At 57.2% G+C, this 15725-nt stretch overlaps 2 protein-coding genes across 2 annotated transcripts; both read right to left on the bottom strand.

The window, feature by feature from the left end:
- Positions 1-6581: 6581 nt before the first annotated feature.
- On the bottom strand, positions 6582-9438 carry ATP6V1FNB (ATP6V1F neighbor). The gene is made up of 2 exons (XM_035021068.1): positions 8726-9438; positions 6582-6946 (listed from the first exon to the last, which is right to left on the bottom strand). The coding sequence occupies exons 1-2, from the start codon at positions 9144-9146 to the stop codon at positions 6837-6839; spliced, it is 531 nt and encodes a 176-aa protein (XP_034876959.1). The 5' UTR covers positions 9147-9438; the 3' UTR covers positions 6582-6836.
- A 263-nt stretch (positions 9439-9701) lies between these two features.
- ATP6V1F (ATPase H+ transporting V1 subunit F) lies at positions 9702-12474 on the bottom strand. Its single transcript, XM_035021069.1, has 2 exons — positions 12180-12474; positions 9702-10177 (listed from the first exon to the last, which is right to left on the bottom strand). Exons 1-2 carry the CDS (start codon positions 12335-12337, stop codon positions 9976-9978), a joined length of 360 nt encoding a protein of 119 aa, XP_034876960.1. The 5' UTR covers positions 12338-12474; the 3' UTR covers positions 9702-9975.
- Between the last annotated feature and the right edge of the window lie 3251 nt (positions 12475-15725).

Below are 15725 nucleotides of genomic sequence, written 5' to 3'. Positions count from 1 at the left end.
GCACGTGCATGGCCCCTGTGTGCATCCACAGCCACACCCAGCCTGGATGGACACGTGAGCAGGGGACATCCTTGTAGAGGAAAGAACATGGGTTCGGAAATAGAAAACAAGTCTATTTCTTCGAAAAGTCTCTTTGCAAAAAAGACTGCTTTTGCCACCTATTGGCTGTGACCTTGGTGATGTAGGGTAAAAGATGAGCGGGTACTGCATTCTCATCGCAGCTCCCTCTTCCTTCAGCAGGAGGGAACCCCACCCCCCCCCACCCCCCGAGCTGAGTCGGGCCCCCAGGCTCTCGCGGAGCGGTTGCCAAGCAGCAGGTATGCGAGGCTGCTCGGGACAGCAGGGATGTGGCAATGACAGACCAGCTCGTGCCCTTGTCCCTGCCCTTGTCATAACCTTCACAAACCATGCCATCACCGGCTGTATCTCGTGTGTCGCGACGAGGAGACAGAGTAGACCCGGGGCCAGCACTTTGCGCGTGGACAGCGTGGAGCAGGTGCCTGGGAAGTGCTCGCCTTTGTCCTGCCCGTGGGGGCTCCTCATCCCTGGGACCACATTTCCCCCAAGCCTCTTCATCACGGCCACTTGCCTCCAGATGAGGGAGACGTTGCCCCACGTTAGCTGGGGCAACCCGACTCTCCGGGGCCACTTGCTAGTCTGTAAGCCTGGGATGAGGATGCTAGCACCCACTTCACAGAGTTGCGTCAGGGATGGATTACACGGATGCAGCCTTTAGTTTCCTGGCCCACAGTGAGTGAGCCGGGGGTGGCCGTGGCCCGCGTGGGGCCCATTACGTGCGTACATAACGCCATTGCGAGCGTCATACGTACACAGAAGACACATGCTCTGAGGCTTGCAAACAAGCACACGCACGCACTGTTCTCACCAGCAAGGTCCCAGTCCTCGCCCCACACTACCGCCCCCCACAGCCAAGAAACCCAGGTCAGAGGCAGGCCCGAGTCTCTCTGAGACTTGGCTGGGGTCCAGGCCGTGGCTCAGATGTCAGGTCCCTGCATTATTGAGCTCGGGAGCCTTTGTCTCCTCCTCGGTTCTTCGTCCTCTCCTCTCCCCACTCCAGCAGCCGAGGAGAGGAGGGAGGGGACATCTGCTCTGGCTCCCCCTCCCCATGGAGCACACAGCCACACCTGGGGGCCCGGGGCTCCCTTGTAGCCACAGGCAGGCCTTAGCCCTGTACCAGCACCTCTTTAGATGCCCTGCAAGCCTGGGCCAGCTCCAGGCTGCCCTGCAGCAGGTGAGAGGGGTAAGGCATTGCCTCTGAAGGGCAAGGCAGAGGCCTGACTCCATCGTGTCCCCCCAGGTGCAAGAGAGTCGGGCCTGTCGATCAGGGCTGGAGCTCCCCACTGTATTGCTGGAGATGGAGCGGAGCTGGCGGGCCCAGCAGCAGGTAGGGGCTGGCCGAGGGGCATGGCAGAGGGCAGGGTGGGCACCCCTTCATGCCCTGGCACCCCCTCTTTTTGCGGCTGCTGTGGGACTTGGAGCTGCTGACTGGGGCAGGGCTGAGGCTCTTCTGGCCCCCCTGGGCCAAGTTCTGCGGTCTGAGGGACCAGGCCCAGTGTGTACGGAGTCAGTATGGCAAGCCCCATGGTGGGACAGGCGAGGGGTCCTGAGCGGCGGACCAGCTGGGTGAGCGGGGGCTTGGCTGAAGGCAAGGGGGGTCGGTGTGACATTGGGGTGATGGTGGTGGCGAGGGAAGAGGAAGAAGTATGGGCTTCAGACACAGATGGGCCTGGGTTCTCTCTGGTCTGATGCTCCCTGGGGACCATAAGCCTCTGTTCCCTCAGCTACAAAATGGGGAAGATAATCGATCTTACGCAAAGGGAGCACCAGTGAACTCATCCATGTAAAGGGGTTAACACGGTGCCTGGACCTGCAATTAATGACTATCTTGGTCAAATCAATGGTGTGGTGACATCTTGAAGGCTTTAGACATGGCTGCATGGTGGGAGGAAAGCAAGCCTGCATGGCTGGCTCCTGAGGGCAGAGGCACTGATGCCCGGGTCCACGGACCCTTTCCCCCCGGGCTGGTGGCTGGCCTGGCCCCTCTAGGAGGGAGGGTGCTATGGTGACTGGGACCTGGGACTGTGCCTCCCAGTTCTCAGTTACCAATTGTCCGAGGCTCTTTGGGCAGGTTGGCAGCCCTCTCTGAGAGCCGAGGCATCCTCAGCTGCAGCGAGAGGGGGTCTTAGTGGTGACCGCTAAGGGAGGGTCCAGCCGACCCTGTTGGCCGGAACGGCAGTCTCATCTCATCTGCAAGCTCGAATCGGCAGGAGCCATCCATTTCCTCACAAGGAGGGGAAGAGAGCAGGGTCATACATGGGCAAGGGTACCAGGAGGAGGGATGATTTGGGCCATCTTAAATGGTGCCTACCCTAGCCCACATGTGGACTAGGGCACCCTCCAACTTTCCAGAGTTCCAGGCTGTGCCCATTGCCCCAGGCTGGGGACTCTCTGAGCCAGAACCATTAGCTTCCAGAGGGGTGAGTCTTTCTCCCAGGAAATTCTGTCCAGTTTGTATTGCCACACAAAAGGGCCAAGCCCTGGATCCTTTTTCCTATCTCCTTCCACGGTCCTGCCTAGGCCCTCTTCCTAATGCCCAAGGCTCCTCTTGGGGTCCTCACTCAGTTGTACCCATATGGTTGCCCCACAGCCCCTGGAAAGGGTGACCCCCACGTTCCAGCTACTGGGACCCAAGGTTGGGTGCAGGGGCTGGGAGAGGCCGCCCTGGACTGGGCTCAGGCATTGGGGTGGGGGGACTGGCGGACAGGCTGCCTCCCCTTTCTAGAGCCCATGGGCTGCAAGAGCCGATTCTGAGGCAGCCTCTGACTCCTGTAGGGGGCAGGCGGTTGACCCATCGTCGGCCCTGGATCTGGGTGAAGCTAGGAGTGACGGAGACCCAAGGTGGGGGAGCCCTGCTATCCCTGCAGAGCCCACACCCGGTATGCTGACACCCTGGCTGGGTGGCCAGACAAGATCGGGAGGAGGTGGGAAGTCCTCATCCCAAGTGCCAGGATCCCAGTCCCCTTCTCACTCATTCTTCATCTCATACTTTTTATTGGGTGCCAAGGAGCACCTGCGGACAAGAAGTAGGTTTTATTTTATGTCCCAATTCCGCCTGTTCGGTACCAGCTGTCTCCGGCACAGGGTCCAGGATTCCGAAGCTAAACTGGGGCGCAGGGGAGGGAGTGCTGGAATGACTGTGCATGGTGGCCCAGGGAGGAGGTATGGAACGGCGGCACCTGTCACCTATTTGACCCCCCCACACACCAGGCACTGGGAACATACAGAGCACAGGATGGACTTGGCCCCATTCCTTGGTCCCTGTCACTGAGGAGATCACAGCTTAGTGAGAGTGCAACCATAAACAGGCAATTAGAATTCCATGGGATAGATGCTGTGAACCCTGGACCTATTAATTTAAATGAACCAGACTCTCACATTATTTGTTAAATAAACCTAGTTGAGCCAGAAGCCTCTAATTGTTCCATCATGCACGTGAGAGAAAAGCAAAGAGCCAATGCTTGTTTTTTCTGATTGGCAGAGATTTTTACAAGTAAAAGATCTCTTGGGAATACAGAGGCATCAGTTACAACATTATAACCAGAGGAATAAGTTCTCTAGTAAGACAACAGATCAGAATTGTGAGGGCACAGGGCTGGGGGTCATGTTCAGTGTTCATAGCAATCATTTCTAAAGGCTTGGGAGTCTTATCAGACTCCTTTGTTCAAAAGACATTGTCACAAAGAACTTACCCATTTGGTTACTTTTGTGAATATTCACACATCCACATTGCATAAAGATGGAATATTCTTGTGACAGTTCTCCATTTAGGGTCTTACGAAATCAAGTTCTTTTAACTAGTTCTAGGGCTGCAGAAGGACTCTCTTTCCTGCACATCTGCAAGGGAGCAGAGACATTTCATTTCTTTTTTTAGATTTCTTCTGTTAATTATGAAACTTGCAGTTTTTAGGGCTGGCTCCAGCCTCAAATTTCATTTCTTGAGTTTCATTTGATTTTACCGTCAGCAACCAAGAAAGACCTAAGGAGGATTTTTCTTAGTAACAGTAAAATAAGGTGCCTACCGTGGGTTTCTTTATGGGCCTAGAGGGGCCCACCAGGAGGAAGTGGGGTGTCCTTGTAAGGGACTGACAAGCCTGGCCAACAGGCCCTTCCCGCCCCCAAGGCATCCCCTGGTGGTTTTGAGGACAAGGGTGTGCAGGTCCCTCTGAGGTGCTCTGCCTTGGCTGGGGGGATGAGGAAGTTGTGGTGGGCTGTTGACAGGCAAATCCAACAAGCAGATACATGGCAGGTAGTTTGAATAAAGGTGGACGGATGAACTGTGACAGCGTTGAAGTTCAAACATTGGTCCTGAGGGCATGCCCTTCCCCTTATGTGCTGGGGACTCCCTAGGCTTCTTGGTTCCAGTTCAGGTGGAATGTGTGTGAGGGGCTGGGACATGAGCAGAGCGTTCCTGACATTGGTCTTTCTCCCTCAGGTTGCTTACAAGAGCCGAACTCCACCACCAGCAGTATCTTTGGGGACCCAGGAAGCTCTGAATTCAAGGTGAAAGAGTTAAAGTGTTCTGGGCAAAGGCCCTCTCAGATTGGGGCTAGCAGGGGTGGGTCTGCCTGGGAGGAGGCTACCAGGGGGAGGTGATGTCACCTCCTATAGCCAGGTGGAAGAAGGGACTCTCACTGGAAGCACCTTTTACACCACGTAAAGTAGGCTGAACGAGTTCAGGAATCAGGCAAGGGCTGTAATGGAAATGAGGTCCACTGGGACAGCCACTGTGGTCTCCAGGGTCCCTTGGGGGGAAAGTGGCTGAGGTATGGGGATTCCCTCACAAGCCTGGGCCCAAATGCTCTTCCTTCCCAGGACCTGGCTCAGAGGGGAGAGAGGAGACAAGCAGGACCTACAACCCAGAGGCCATCCACAGGCCTATGGGGGAGGAAGCTCACTCAGGGAGCCCCAAGGCCCTCAGGCCTGCCCTCCCAGGGCCTGTCAGAACCCCAAGATCTCCCTGTGAGGCTGGGCTGGAGCCTGGGCCAGGAGAGAGCAGAACTTCAGAAACTGCTGAGGATTGAGATTCCTCAGAGGCAGTGAGAGGAGGATCCCCAAGAGCAGAAAGAGCGTCCCCAGGGTCAGAGAGGGGAGGCCCCCAGCGGGGAGAGCGAAGAAGTTCCTAAGAGACAGAGAGAGAAGATACACCAGGGTCAGAGTCGGGAGGCCACTCGGGCTCTGGGGGAGGAAGTCTCTGTGTACCCCAGGGAGGAGGCTCCCCAGAGTGAGAGGAGTGAGTCTCCTCAAGGTTAAAGAGGAAACAGCCCTGAGTGCCAGAGAGAAGAGGTTCTCCAGGAGCCGAGGAGGGAGACTCCTCGGGGCCGGGAAGTGAAGACCCTTCAGACTTCCCCAGGCCGCATCTCACAAGCCTGGGAGGTGGCTGAGGGAGAGGCGCCTACACAGCCCCCCGAGGAAGGCGGCTCCCTGGGCATTTCTAGGGATTTCTGCAGGTCCCTGGGAGAACAGAAGCCTCAGCCTGGGGGAAGGGAGAGCCCTGGCTCCGGGGAAAGGACCACGCAGCTGACGCAGGACAAAACTGACGGCGGGAGCCGAGAGTCGGCGCCGGCCGCGGGAGAGCAGAGGGCCGTCCGGGAGCGGGCGCGGCCTCCCCTCCTACCCCCGAGGCTCCCGGCCCGGCCGCGGCTCCCAGGCACCGGGGCTCGGGGCAGCAGCGGCACCCCGCGGCTCTCCCGGGGCGCCCAGGGCTGCTGCGCGACCCGCACTGGCTTCAGGGCCCGGAGGGAAGCCCGGGCGCGGCGGAGCAGGTGCGCGGCGGCTCCGCTAGGCTCCTGGGCGCCGTCGGGGAGCGGGGGCGCGGCGCGGAGGCCCCGGAGGCCTCGAAGGCCGCGTGGGCCGCGCGGCCCGGCCGGGAGAAGGCGTCGGCGGCGTGAGCGCGGCGCAGCGGGAGACGGCTCTGCCGTGGCTGCTGGAGCTGCAGCGCGCGGGGCCGGCCTGGGGCGCGAGGGGCACGACGGGCGGCCGGCCGCTGACAGCCGCCTCCCCCAGGTCTCGGAACGCCTCCGCCTCGCCAGGAACCGCCCCTGCCGGCTGCACCCTCTGGGGCCCCCACCCAGCGCAGCCCAGCTCCCGCCCCAGGCAAGCCTCCCGGGGGAAGGCGGCGGGGCCCCCGCGATCCTGCCCGGGCGGGCGGCGGGCTGGGCGCCTCCCGGGTCCCTCCCGAGTGCGTGCCCCGCGCACCCGCACGGACGCCGACTGAGGGCGGAGGGGCGCGTCGGCCCGGGTGCTGCGGCCGGCGGCTCCGCCAGGCCCGCGGGGGAGGAGGCCGGGGCCTCAGCGCTCGGCACCGCCCCGGGAGGACGCGGCGGGGCAGCGGCGGGCCCTGCGGGAGCAGCTGCAGCGAGCGCTCCGGGAGAGGACGTGGCGGCTGCGGGCCCTCGGGGCCAGGGGAGGGGGGAGGGCGGGGAGGGTCCCCTTCTCTGGGATGACAGGCCTCTCTCTTCCAGGAACACCCAGAACTTCCAGCAGCTCCTGTGGCCCCCTGGCGCCGAGGAGCCTTGGGCTGGAGAGGAGCGCTCACCCTTCCCGGCCCCCTCGCGTCACTGCGGAATGCTCAAAGGAAAACGCAAGCCGGCGACCCGCAGGCCCGCAAGGGCAGAACAGAGGTCGTTCCAAGAAAGGCCCAGAACTTTGCCTCAGGGCCTCGGAGGCCAGACACACAGACACACGCCGCAGCTTCAGGCCCATCAGGAGGCGTGTTATTTCTTCTTTCCTCCCCTAAGTCCACTGCCCCGCCAACGTCAGAGCGCCAGGTCCTGAGGGTCAAGCAGCGAGAAGGCCCCATTCTTTCGGAAGAACGATTCAGTGCGGCACATCTTACAGGAGACCAGTTCTTGCTTCACTGGGGGGCCTGTGGAAAGATGCCAGAGGCCAGGAATGGGTCCTGGGAAAGGGAACCACGGGAGCCCTGCCTACGGAGCCCTGGGAATCTGCCTGTACTGTATCCACTTTGGAAGTGTGGAAGAATAAAAGGTGCTTCTGAGGAACACCAGCCTGGGCAAATAGGGAGCTGGCTGGGGGTCCAGAGCAGCAGTGACGGCAGGACTGGTCAGTCCGCCCCCTGCTATCGTTTCCGCCACCCCAGACTCCACAGAGCGGGTGGTGGGACCCCCAGCACGGCTGGTCACAGGGACAGAGCTAGACGTCCCTGCGGGAGAGAGGGCTTCCTTCTACCTCCTGCTCTTCTGGGACTTGCTTCCTGCTTTTTTGGGAAAATTCCTCTTTTCCCCTCCCTTTAGGACCCTGTAGAAAATGGGGGAAATTTTTAGGCAAAAACATCAACTGTGTTTATCCCCAACCATCCGCCTTTCCCGCCCAGGCACCCAAGCGTGGGGAGAAAAACCCATGACTGAGTAGCCTCGTTCACAATTCATGAGCACAAGGAGCAAGGGACACAGCATCGCCCAGCAATCCCGCAACACTCCCAGGCGTGTTCCCTTTCCTGTGCCATTTAACTCTATCTCCAACTACACCACTGCCCCTCACCCCCACCCCAGAGGATGACCTCGACTCTCAGCCTCACAGAAAAAGCAGACTCGGTCCAGAAGGGACAGCCTTCCCACCAACACCATCTCCCTACCCCTCTCTGTGCCCCTGCCTCTCCTGTCAGATTCCAGCATCTGGAGTTCCCTGGGTGAGCTCACCCGACCTCAGACTTTAAATAGCACCTACAGGGGCGCCTGGGTGGCTCAGTCGTTAAGCGTCTGCCTTCAGCTCATGTCATGATCCCAGGGTCCTGGGATCGAGCCCCGCGTCAGGCTCCCTGCTCCATGGGAAGCCTGCTTCTCCCTCTCCCCCTGCTTGTGTTCCCTCTCTCGCTGTCTCTGTCAAATAAATAAAATAAAATCTTTAAAATAAATAAATAAATAAATAGCACCTACATTCTGATGACCCCCAAGTTTGCATCTTCAGCTCTGACCTCACTCCACAGGGGGACCTCCATACACAGCCACCTCGCTGGCCCCTCCAGCCTGGTCAGGGCTGACCTGTCCTCACACACCCCCTCCCCCCAACCCTGCTCTTCTCCATCTTTCTTGTCCAGGCGCTTGAGCCAAACACTGGGGCTTCACCACGGTCTTCTTTCCCCTTTGGTCATTCAGTCCACCAGTAGGCTTCATTGATTCCTCCTCCAAAACATAGCCTGAATCTCCCTCGGCTCTACCGCTAATCACCCTAGCCCAAGCCACCGTCCTCTCCTGCCAGGATGACCCAACACAGATGCAGACCTCAGCTGCCAGAGTTGACTCTTTCCCTGAAAAACCCGTTACTTACAGAAGAGTTAGTACCCGACCAGTACCATTGACCGGCTTAAAATGCTCCGTGGCTTCGTCTCCCACTTGGAATCCAAATTCCTTCGTGTCACTTAGCTTCCAACCGTTGGGTCCCCAGAGAGGCCTTTCCTGACCATCCAGTCTAAAGCCTCACACGTCCCTTGCCCATCTCCCCCATCACTCCCTAGTCTCATCATGGAACTTGTCCTTATCAGACGGGTCCTCTTTACGGCCTAGACCCCCCCAACTAAATGGACAACCCCATCCACGTCTTGTGTGCCTAGTGCTGACGGCACGGCCTGGCTCAGGGCAGGGGCTCCGTGTCCGTGAGATGAGTGATTTGAGAGGTTGGGGCTCACCCAGCTGCCAGCCATACGTGAAGCTGGTGGTGATGGGGAAGAGGTAGCGCATCTCTGGCAGGTCCAGTTTTCGGGCGTTGAGGTAGCAGTAGCGGCCCTGGAAGTCGTGGGAGATGCCTTCATACAGCAGGGCCCGGGTGGCAGGCGGGACCGGGAGCATTTCTGACTGAATAGGAGTCTCCGGGGCGGGGCTGGGGGCCTCGATAGGCACTGCCTTGGGGGCAGGTGGAGGCGGGAGTGGGGCTTTGGGGTGCAGGGTGGGCAGTTTGAGGGGTAGGCGCGCTGCAGCCTTAGCCTTCTGCTTGGCCTTCACCATCGACCCATACTTGCGGTGCCATTCACAGCGCAACATCTTCTCCCGCAGATATTCCTCCTTCCAGAAGTTCTGCCGCAGCGTATCCATGTTGAGTTGCCGCGACATGGTAGCCAGGGAAGGGGCAGGGTGGCTGCAGCTGAGGGCTGAGCAACAGCAAGCAGGGGCCTTCTGGCAGCAAGGGGCTGCCACGGACAGTCACCTGGCAACCAAGCCTCACCTCACACAGGGCCAGGGTTCTACTTGCCATGCCTTTAGCAGACCTCACATGCCTTGATCCAGAGGCACCCTCAGGCCAGGGCCCACCAGCTAAGAGCCTTGATCTCCAAACCTCTTGCAGGACCGCGGCTCGGTCTGGTATCACAGGCTTCTAGGTTTCCTGTGTTTCTGCTTCCATCCCTTCGGGTCAGGTCCCTTCCCAGCCCAAGAGAGACTGAAGTGGGGGAGCCAAGGGCCTGGGCACAAACCTCCTCCCACTCCTCCCGACCAGAGCTGGTCGCTGTTGACTCAAAGGACCCATCCTTGAGTCACAACCTCCTGGCACCATCTTTCTGGTCCAACTTTTCTATGCCCGTATCTTTGGCAGAACCATTTCTGGCCCTGCCAATCTAATCCCCCCAACCGCCTCATCCCATGCGTGTCCTTTGTAGCACCCAGCCTCAGTTTGGAGAGAAACAAGAACATTACTTTAATTTAACATCAACAATGACACTGTGTAACAGCACAGAGGGGTAGTGGAGAGAAGACACTCGGGCTTCCTGTTCCCTAAGCAGCCTTGACTTTAATGGCAGAGCCCCAGCAACATGGAAGCACCTCACCTAGGCTCTCAGCGGAATGGGAAGGGGCAGGGGGCTGGGAACTGGAAATCAGAGGCTCACAACTTAGAGAAGGGCTGATGGCAAGCCTGGCGAGAGGCTGCATGGCTGTGGGGAGGGCCCTAGCGCAGGTCCTCAGCCGTGAACATGCCCCTTGCCCTGCGCAGGATGGAGTCCTTGGCGGCATCATAGGGGTGCTCCTTGGACGGGATCTCCAGAACGGCTGGAATGGAGCGCTGGTGGGCGTCGAGCGCGTGCCGCACCATCTCTGCGATGTATTGGTTGATGAGGATAATGCCGATGTCATCCCGGTTTAGAAACTGCCTGTTGGGAGAGAGGAGAAGGGATTCGAGGACAGCCCACTCAGAGGTGCTGAGGCTGGGCTGCAGAGGGGAATGGGCTTGACCCAGAAACCGCAGAGTTCAAGGGCAAAGGTTGCCAGCTAAACTCTGGAGAGTTTCTAACCAGGATCAAATTCAAAAACCTAAAGACCCTGGCTGTCAGGGTTGGCTTCTCCCTCCCCTGCTTGGAAGGCTCCCAAGTGAATTGGTGCTGAAGATTAGGGCACATGCTGGTGTATTCTGTATGTTGCAAAGAGGATAAGAATATGCATGCCTGTCCCTTTGTATGTACATGAAGAAAAAGCAGAAAGGTAAATAAGCAATTAAGTGTTTACAGGAGTGGAGGAGGGAGGTAATGAAGTGGAAAAAGACGGGGGGGGGGGGGGGGGGAGTGAGACTTCTCAATGTTTATACCTTTTAAATATTAATTTGCAAACCACATGAATACTTTAACTTTTCAACGAAACAAAATTTTTTTTTTTTAAAAGATTTTATTTATTTATTCATGAGAGAGAGAGAGAGAGAGAGAGAGAGAGACAGAGGGAGAAGCAGGCTCCCAAGGAGCAGAGAGCCCGATGCGGGACTCGATCCCAGGACCGTGGGATCATGACCTGAGCCGAAGGCAGACGCTTAACCATCTGAGCCACCCAGGCACCCCAAAAATTTTTTTTAAGGGGGCTGATGAGACCACTAAAGGCTTTAAGGTCTATGCTGATGAGGGTGGGGGATGGATCGGGGGGAAGTTTGGTGTGAGCCAAGAATACAACACAAGAGGAGGAAAATCATACTTTCCCCCAGAGAGAGAGCCTAGCACTGCGCTCTCCCTTCTTTGTGATCACCCATGCATTAATTAAGTAAAATATTAAAAATCAATTTTATTGAGCGCTTGCTCTGTGCCAGGCACTAGAGCAGGTTAGACTTAATGATCTCTGGGTCCCTTTGGATAGAAACATGGAAAGTTCTTGGAGTAAACTCTGTCCTTCTCCCATGACAACTTGGGTCACTTTACCAGAATGCTTAGAGATCAGGCCAGTTCAGGGCCTACCATACCCCAGGCAGCAGGAACCAGTCTCAGCCCGCAGCTCAGGGCTGGACTGTGTAGGGGAAAACAGGTGAGCATGGTTCGTCCCTGAGACTTGGCAACAGGGGCCTTAGAAAAGGGGTGAGAAAGCATAGGGGGCTGGCATTCTCAATTCAAGTCACCAGGACACCTCCTGGATTAAGGAACATGCCTGGATTCACACTATGAAGCTATCACTCTTGACCCAGGGGAAGAAATGAGGACTTCAAATGCAAGGTCTTAGCAGAAAGTAGGATACTGTCCTAATATTCTGCCTGCTGTGCTCAGGACAATGGGAAATTCTGAGAGAGAGAACTGTACAAGCAAAGCGTGGACCTGGCTTAAGAGAGTTGGGACTGGGTTCAAATCCCCTCTCCCTCTCTTCCAAATGTTGTGACTTTGGTACGTGCCTTAACCTCTCTTGTAAAGAGGAATGATAACCCCTAGCTTACAGGATGGTTGTGAGCCTCTAAGGGACATGGAAATACAAGAAAGCCCGACCCCACCGCCTAGGTGTTCCGATGAGTGTGTGGTTCCTTTAGGGGTCAATCCGCAAGAGCCGAGTGCTTGCAATGCTGGGGGTCTGCTCTACAGGTGAACGGGGGCGAAGCTGACCCTGCGGCAGGTTGGGCCGAGGGGCGGCGCCCGTCATGAGCTCTGTTCCCCTTCTTCCCTGACACACAGTCATGTGAGAGATGAGCTCGTGGACTTGACAGAGCCCGGGTTCCCCCAAGCCCCAGAAGCGAACTTGGAGCACAGAGGCTTCCTCCGGAAGGGCGGCCGAACCGACTTCCTTGACCCTCAACATCGGGGTCTGGAAGCCCAGCGCAGGCCCCGCCCGCCGGGTCCCCGCGCCGCCCCTGCCTACTCCCCGCGCTCCCACCCAAGGCAGAGGGTCCCATTCAGGCCTCGCGGGCTACCGTACCGGAAAGTGTCTTCGATCTCATTGATGGTTGTATCCTTCTCCACCACCAGGAAATTAGGCTGGCGGTTCTTGTTAAGCTCCCCTATGCCGCCCAGCAGGAAGCCAGTCACCGTGTCCTCGTCTCCGATCACCGCAATTAGCTTCCCCCTACCCGCCATTCTCGCAGGCAGGTCCGCGACGGCCCGAAGTCACCGAAGCCCCACCGAAGCCCCACCTCCGCAGTGCACCGCCTTTTCGCCCGCCCCTCCACCCCTTAGACATGCGCAGTTCACCACTCCACCTCCCGGGACATGCGCATTAATAGTAAAACGGTCTCAATCTGAATACGCCTGCGCCATAAAGAGAGGCCCGAACATGGGGACTACGATTCCCAGAAGTGCGCGCGGCACCACGGGCTCACGCAAGCGCGTTCCATCGCTCATTCAATAAACCTGTTGAGTCTCCTGCACAGAACTGGCCCACAATGGTCTCAAGTGGTTGGGTACTTAAGAGAATGGATCCTGCCTTTATTGGTTTTATCAGGTAGAGTAAGGAGCTGGGCACTCATTCATTCAACCAGCATTTATCAAATGTGGCCATGAGGGGGCTGAGGACACAAGACTGATCAAATGCGATTTCTTTCCTCAGGGAGCTCCCTGCAGGATGGGGAGGAAGGCAAACATAAGAGAGGCCCTGGAGGGGTCTTATGGGAGCAGGATTCAGAGCAAGGAGGGGGAAAGGGAAGAAGAAACTTAAAAAAGAGCGCAGAGGCAGATAGGCTACTGAGTAGAGGTGAGGAGGGTGGTCTTCTCTGACTGACCCACCACTATGTGCTGAAATGTCCGGGGGACAGGTCTAGAGTTGAGGGGTCAATTGAGTGAAATGCTTCTTTGCCCTGCTCTGGCTACTGAATTATTTATTCATGTGTCACACTTGTCTGTATTAGATCTTCCGGGGTCAGGGAGCTCAGGCTGGTAGGGGAGGAGGGTCTGTAGATACGAAGTCACAGATCAGTGTAGTAATGCAGAGAGGTGCCCTGGGGCAGTTTGGAACTGGGAGGCAGATCCAGGAGAGACAGGGAGGGAGCCAGAAAGATGAGGGGGGTGGAGAGGCAAGGGTGTTCCAGGCACAGGCCCAAATTGCAGCTTGGGTACCCAGGAAGCTAGAAGCTGTAAAGTGGGGTTGGAGTAGAGGGTGTGGTGGGGAGTGGGCACACTGTCTGATTCAGGACTTCTTTTTTTTTTTTTTTTTTTAAGATTTTATTTATTTATTTGACAGAGAGAGACACAGCAAGAGAGGGAACACAAGCAGGGGGAGTGGGAGAGGGAGAAGCAGGCTTCCCGCGGAGCGGGGAGCCCGATGCGGGGCTCGATCCCAGGACCCTGAGATCATGACCTGAGCCAAAGGCAGACGCTTAACGACTGAGCCACCCAGGCGCCCCTGACTCAGGACTTCTTGCCTGAACTGGTGGGGGATGCTGGTGTGTGAACTTGGTGGCCTTGTTAGGAAGAGTAGACATTAGCCTGGAACCGGAGGGAGCTGCAGAAGGGCCCGAACCAGAGAGGGGCAAATTCCTTTCAATGTGAGCCTCTCAGGCTGCGGTGTGGAGGGTGGGTTTGAGAGAACTGGCTGGGACCAGGGAGGCGAAGTGACAAGGCTATAGGGCCAGGAAGACTAGTTCGGAGGTTGGTGACCAGGGAAGCTAAGGTGACTGGTAGGCCAGGGAGGCTAGTAAAAAGCTGATGGGCCAGGGGAACTAGTTAAGCACTGGTGGAACAGGAAGACTAGTTAAGAGATTGGTGGGCCAGGGAGGCTAAGTGAAGAAGCAGATGAGCCAGGGAAGCTAAGGGAAGAAGCTGGTGACCCAGGAAGACTAGTTAGGAGGCTGGCAAGCCATGGAGAATAGATAAGACGCTGACAGGCCAGGAAGACTAGTTCAGATGTTGGTGGCCAAGGAAGTCAAGTGAAGACACTGGTGGGCCAGGGAAACTAGTAGTGATGCTGATGGGCCAAGGAAACTAGTTTAGAAGCTGGTGGGCCTGCGGGACTAGTTAAGAACCCGGCAGACCAGGGAGAGTAGGGAAGAGGCTAGCAGGCCAGGGAGACTAGTTAAAGGCAGGTAGGCTAAGGGAAGAGGCTATAGGCCAGGGAGGCTTGTTCAGTCGTTAGTGGGTCAGCGAGGCTTAGGTGAAGAAGTGGCAGGCCAGGGAGGCTAACTGAAGAGGTTTGTTTTCCACGGAGACTAGTTAAGAGGCTGATGGGCCAGGGAGGCTAAGGGAAGAGACTGGTGGGCCAGGGAGGGTAAGTGAACAGGTTAGTTGGCCATGGAGACTAGTTAATCTGGCTGGCCAGGGAGGTTAAGTCTGGAGGCTGGCGGGCCCAGACTAGCTGAGAGGTTAGTAGCCAGGGAGGCCAAAGGAAGAGGCTGGTGGGTCAGGGAGGGTAAGCAAAGAGGCTGGTGGGCTAAAGAAACTAGTTAAGATGCTGATGGACCAAAAAGTCTAGTTTAGAAGCTGGTGGGCCAGGGCGCCTGGGTGGCTCAGTTGGTTAAGCGACTGCCTTCGGCTCAGGTCATGATCCTGGAGTCCCGGGATCGAGTCCCGCATGGGGCTCCCTGCTCAGCAGGGAGTCTGCTTCTCCCTCTGACCCTCACCCCTCTCATGCTCTCACTCTCATTCTTTCTCTCAAATAAATTAAAAAAAAGAAAAAGAAAAAGAAGCTGGTGGGCCAGGGACTAGTAAAGAGGCTCATGGGTCAGGCATACTAGTTCAGAGGTTTGTGGGCCAGGGAGGCCATAGAAAGATGCTGGCAGGCTAGGGAGACTAGTGAATATGCTGTGGGACAAAAGGGCTAGTTTGCAAGCTGGTGAGCAAGGGACTTGTTAAAGGGCTGGCAGTTAGTTAAGCGGCTAGTGGGCAGGGAAACGAAGGGAGGAGGCTCGTGAACTAGGGAGGCTAAGGGAGAAGGTGGTGGGCCAGGGAGGCTGAGGGAAGAGGTGGTGGGCCTCTCTGAAGACTTGCCAGTGGCTGGAGGCCAGGGAGACTAAAAGAAGAAGCAAGCATGCCAAGGAGGCTCAGTGAAGAGGCTGGTGGACCAGGGAGGCTCGGGTAAGGGGCTGCTGGGAAGTTAAGTGAAAAGGTTGTAGGGTCAGGGAGGCTAGTTCAGTGGTTTGTGAGCCAGGGAGGCTAATTGAGGCAGTGGTGGGCCTAGGAGACTAGTTCAGTGGTCTGAGCCAGGGAGGCTGAATGAAGAGGCTGGTGGGCGGGCCACGGATGCTACCAGCAGATGCTTGTGGGCCAGGGAGACTAAGGGAAGAGCTCGGGCCAGGGTGACTGGTTAGGAGGCTGGTTTGGGTTGGGGTCCTGAGCAAGGTCAGAACTGCTGATGGAACCGGAACGGGTCCAGATCTGACCCTGGACTTAACTGGATTGAAGGTTCCTGGGTTTGCATGGGGTTCCACCTGTTTGCTGGGTGAGGAACATTTCCTGTTGGAGTCCGTGCTCACTGTTTTAAGGACCTAATTTGTTGAACATCTTTGAGATCAGGCTGAAGGGAAGCTGGCCTCCC

Source organism: Mirounga leonina, unplaced genomic scaffold (assembly GCF_011800145.1).
Source record: "Mirounga leonina isolate KUSES-001 unplaced genomic scaffold, KU_Mleo_1.0 Mir_174, whole genome shotgun sequence".
Classification (NCBI taxonomy): Eukaryota; Metazoa; Chordata; class Mammalia; order Carnivora; family Phocidae; genus Mirounga; species Mirounga leonina.
Note: the sequence above shows the minus strand (reverse complement) of the source record. Positions and strands in the feature narration are given on the sequence as shown.

Bases quoted from the DNA above. Each gene is read 5' to 3' on its own strand.
- ATP6V1FNB (XM_035021068.1), bottom strand. From the start codon at position 9,146: ATGTCGCGGCAACTCAACATGGATACGCTGCGGCAGAACTTCTGGAAG. The intron at 6,947-8,725 runs GTGAGCCCCAAC...ATCTTTCCACAG, and splicing joins CACGTATGGCTGGCAGCTGG to GCCCCCCAGTGAAGCAAGAA.
- ATP6V1F (XM_035021069.1), bottom strand. From the start codon at position 12,337: ATGGCGGGTAGGGGGAAGCTAATTGCGGTGATCGGAGACGAGGACACG. The intron at 10,178-12,179 runs GTACGGTAGCCC...CTCTCCCAACAG, and splicing joins GAGATCGAAGACACTTTCCG to GCAGTTTCTAAACCGGGATG.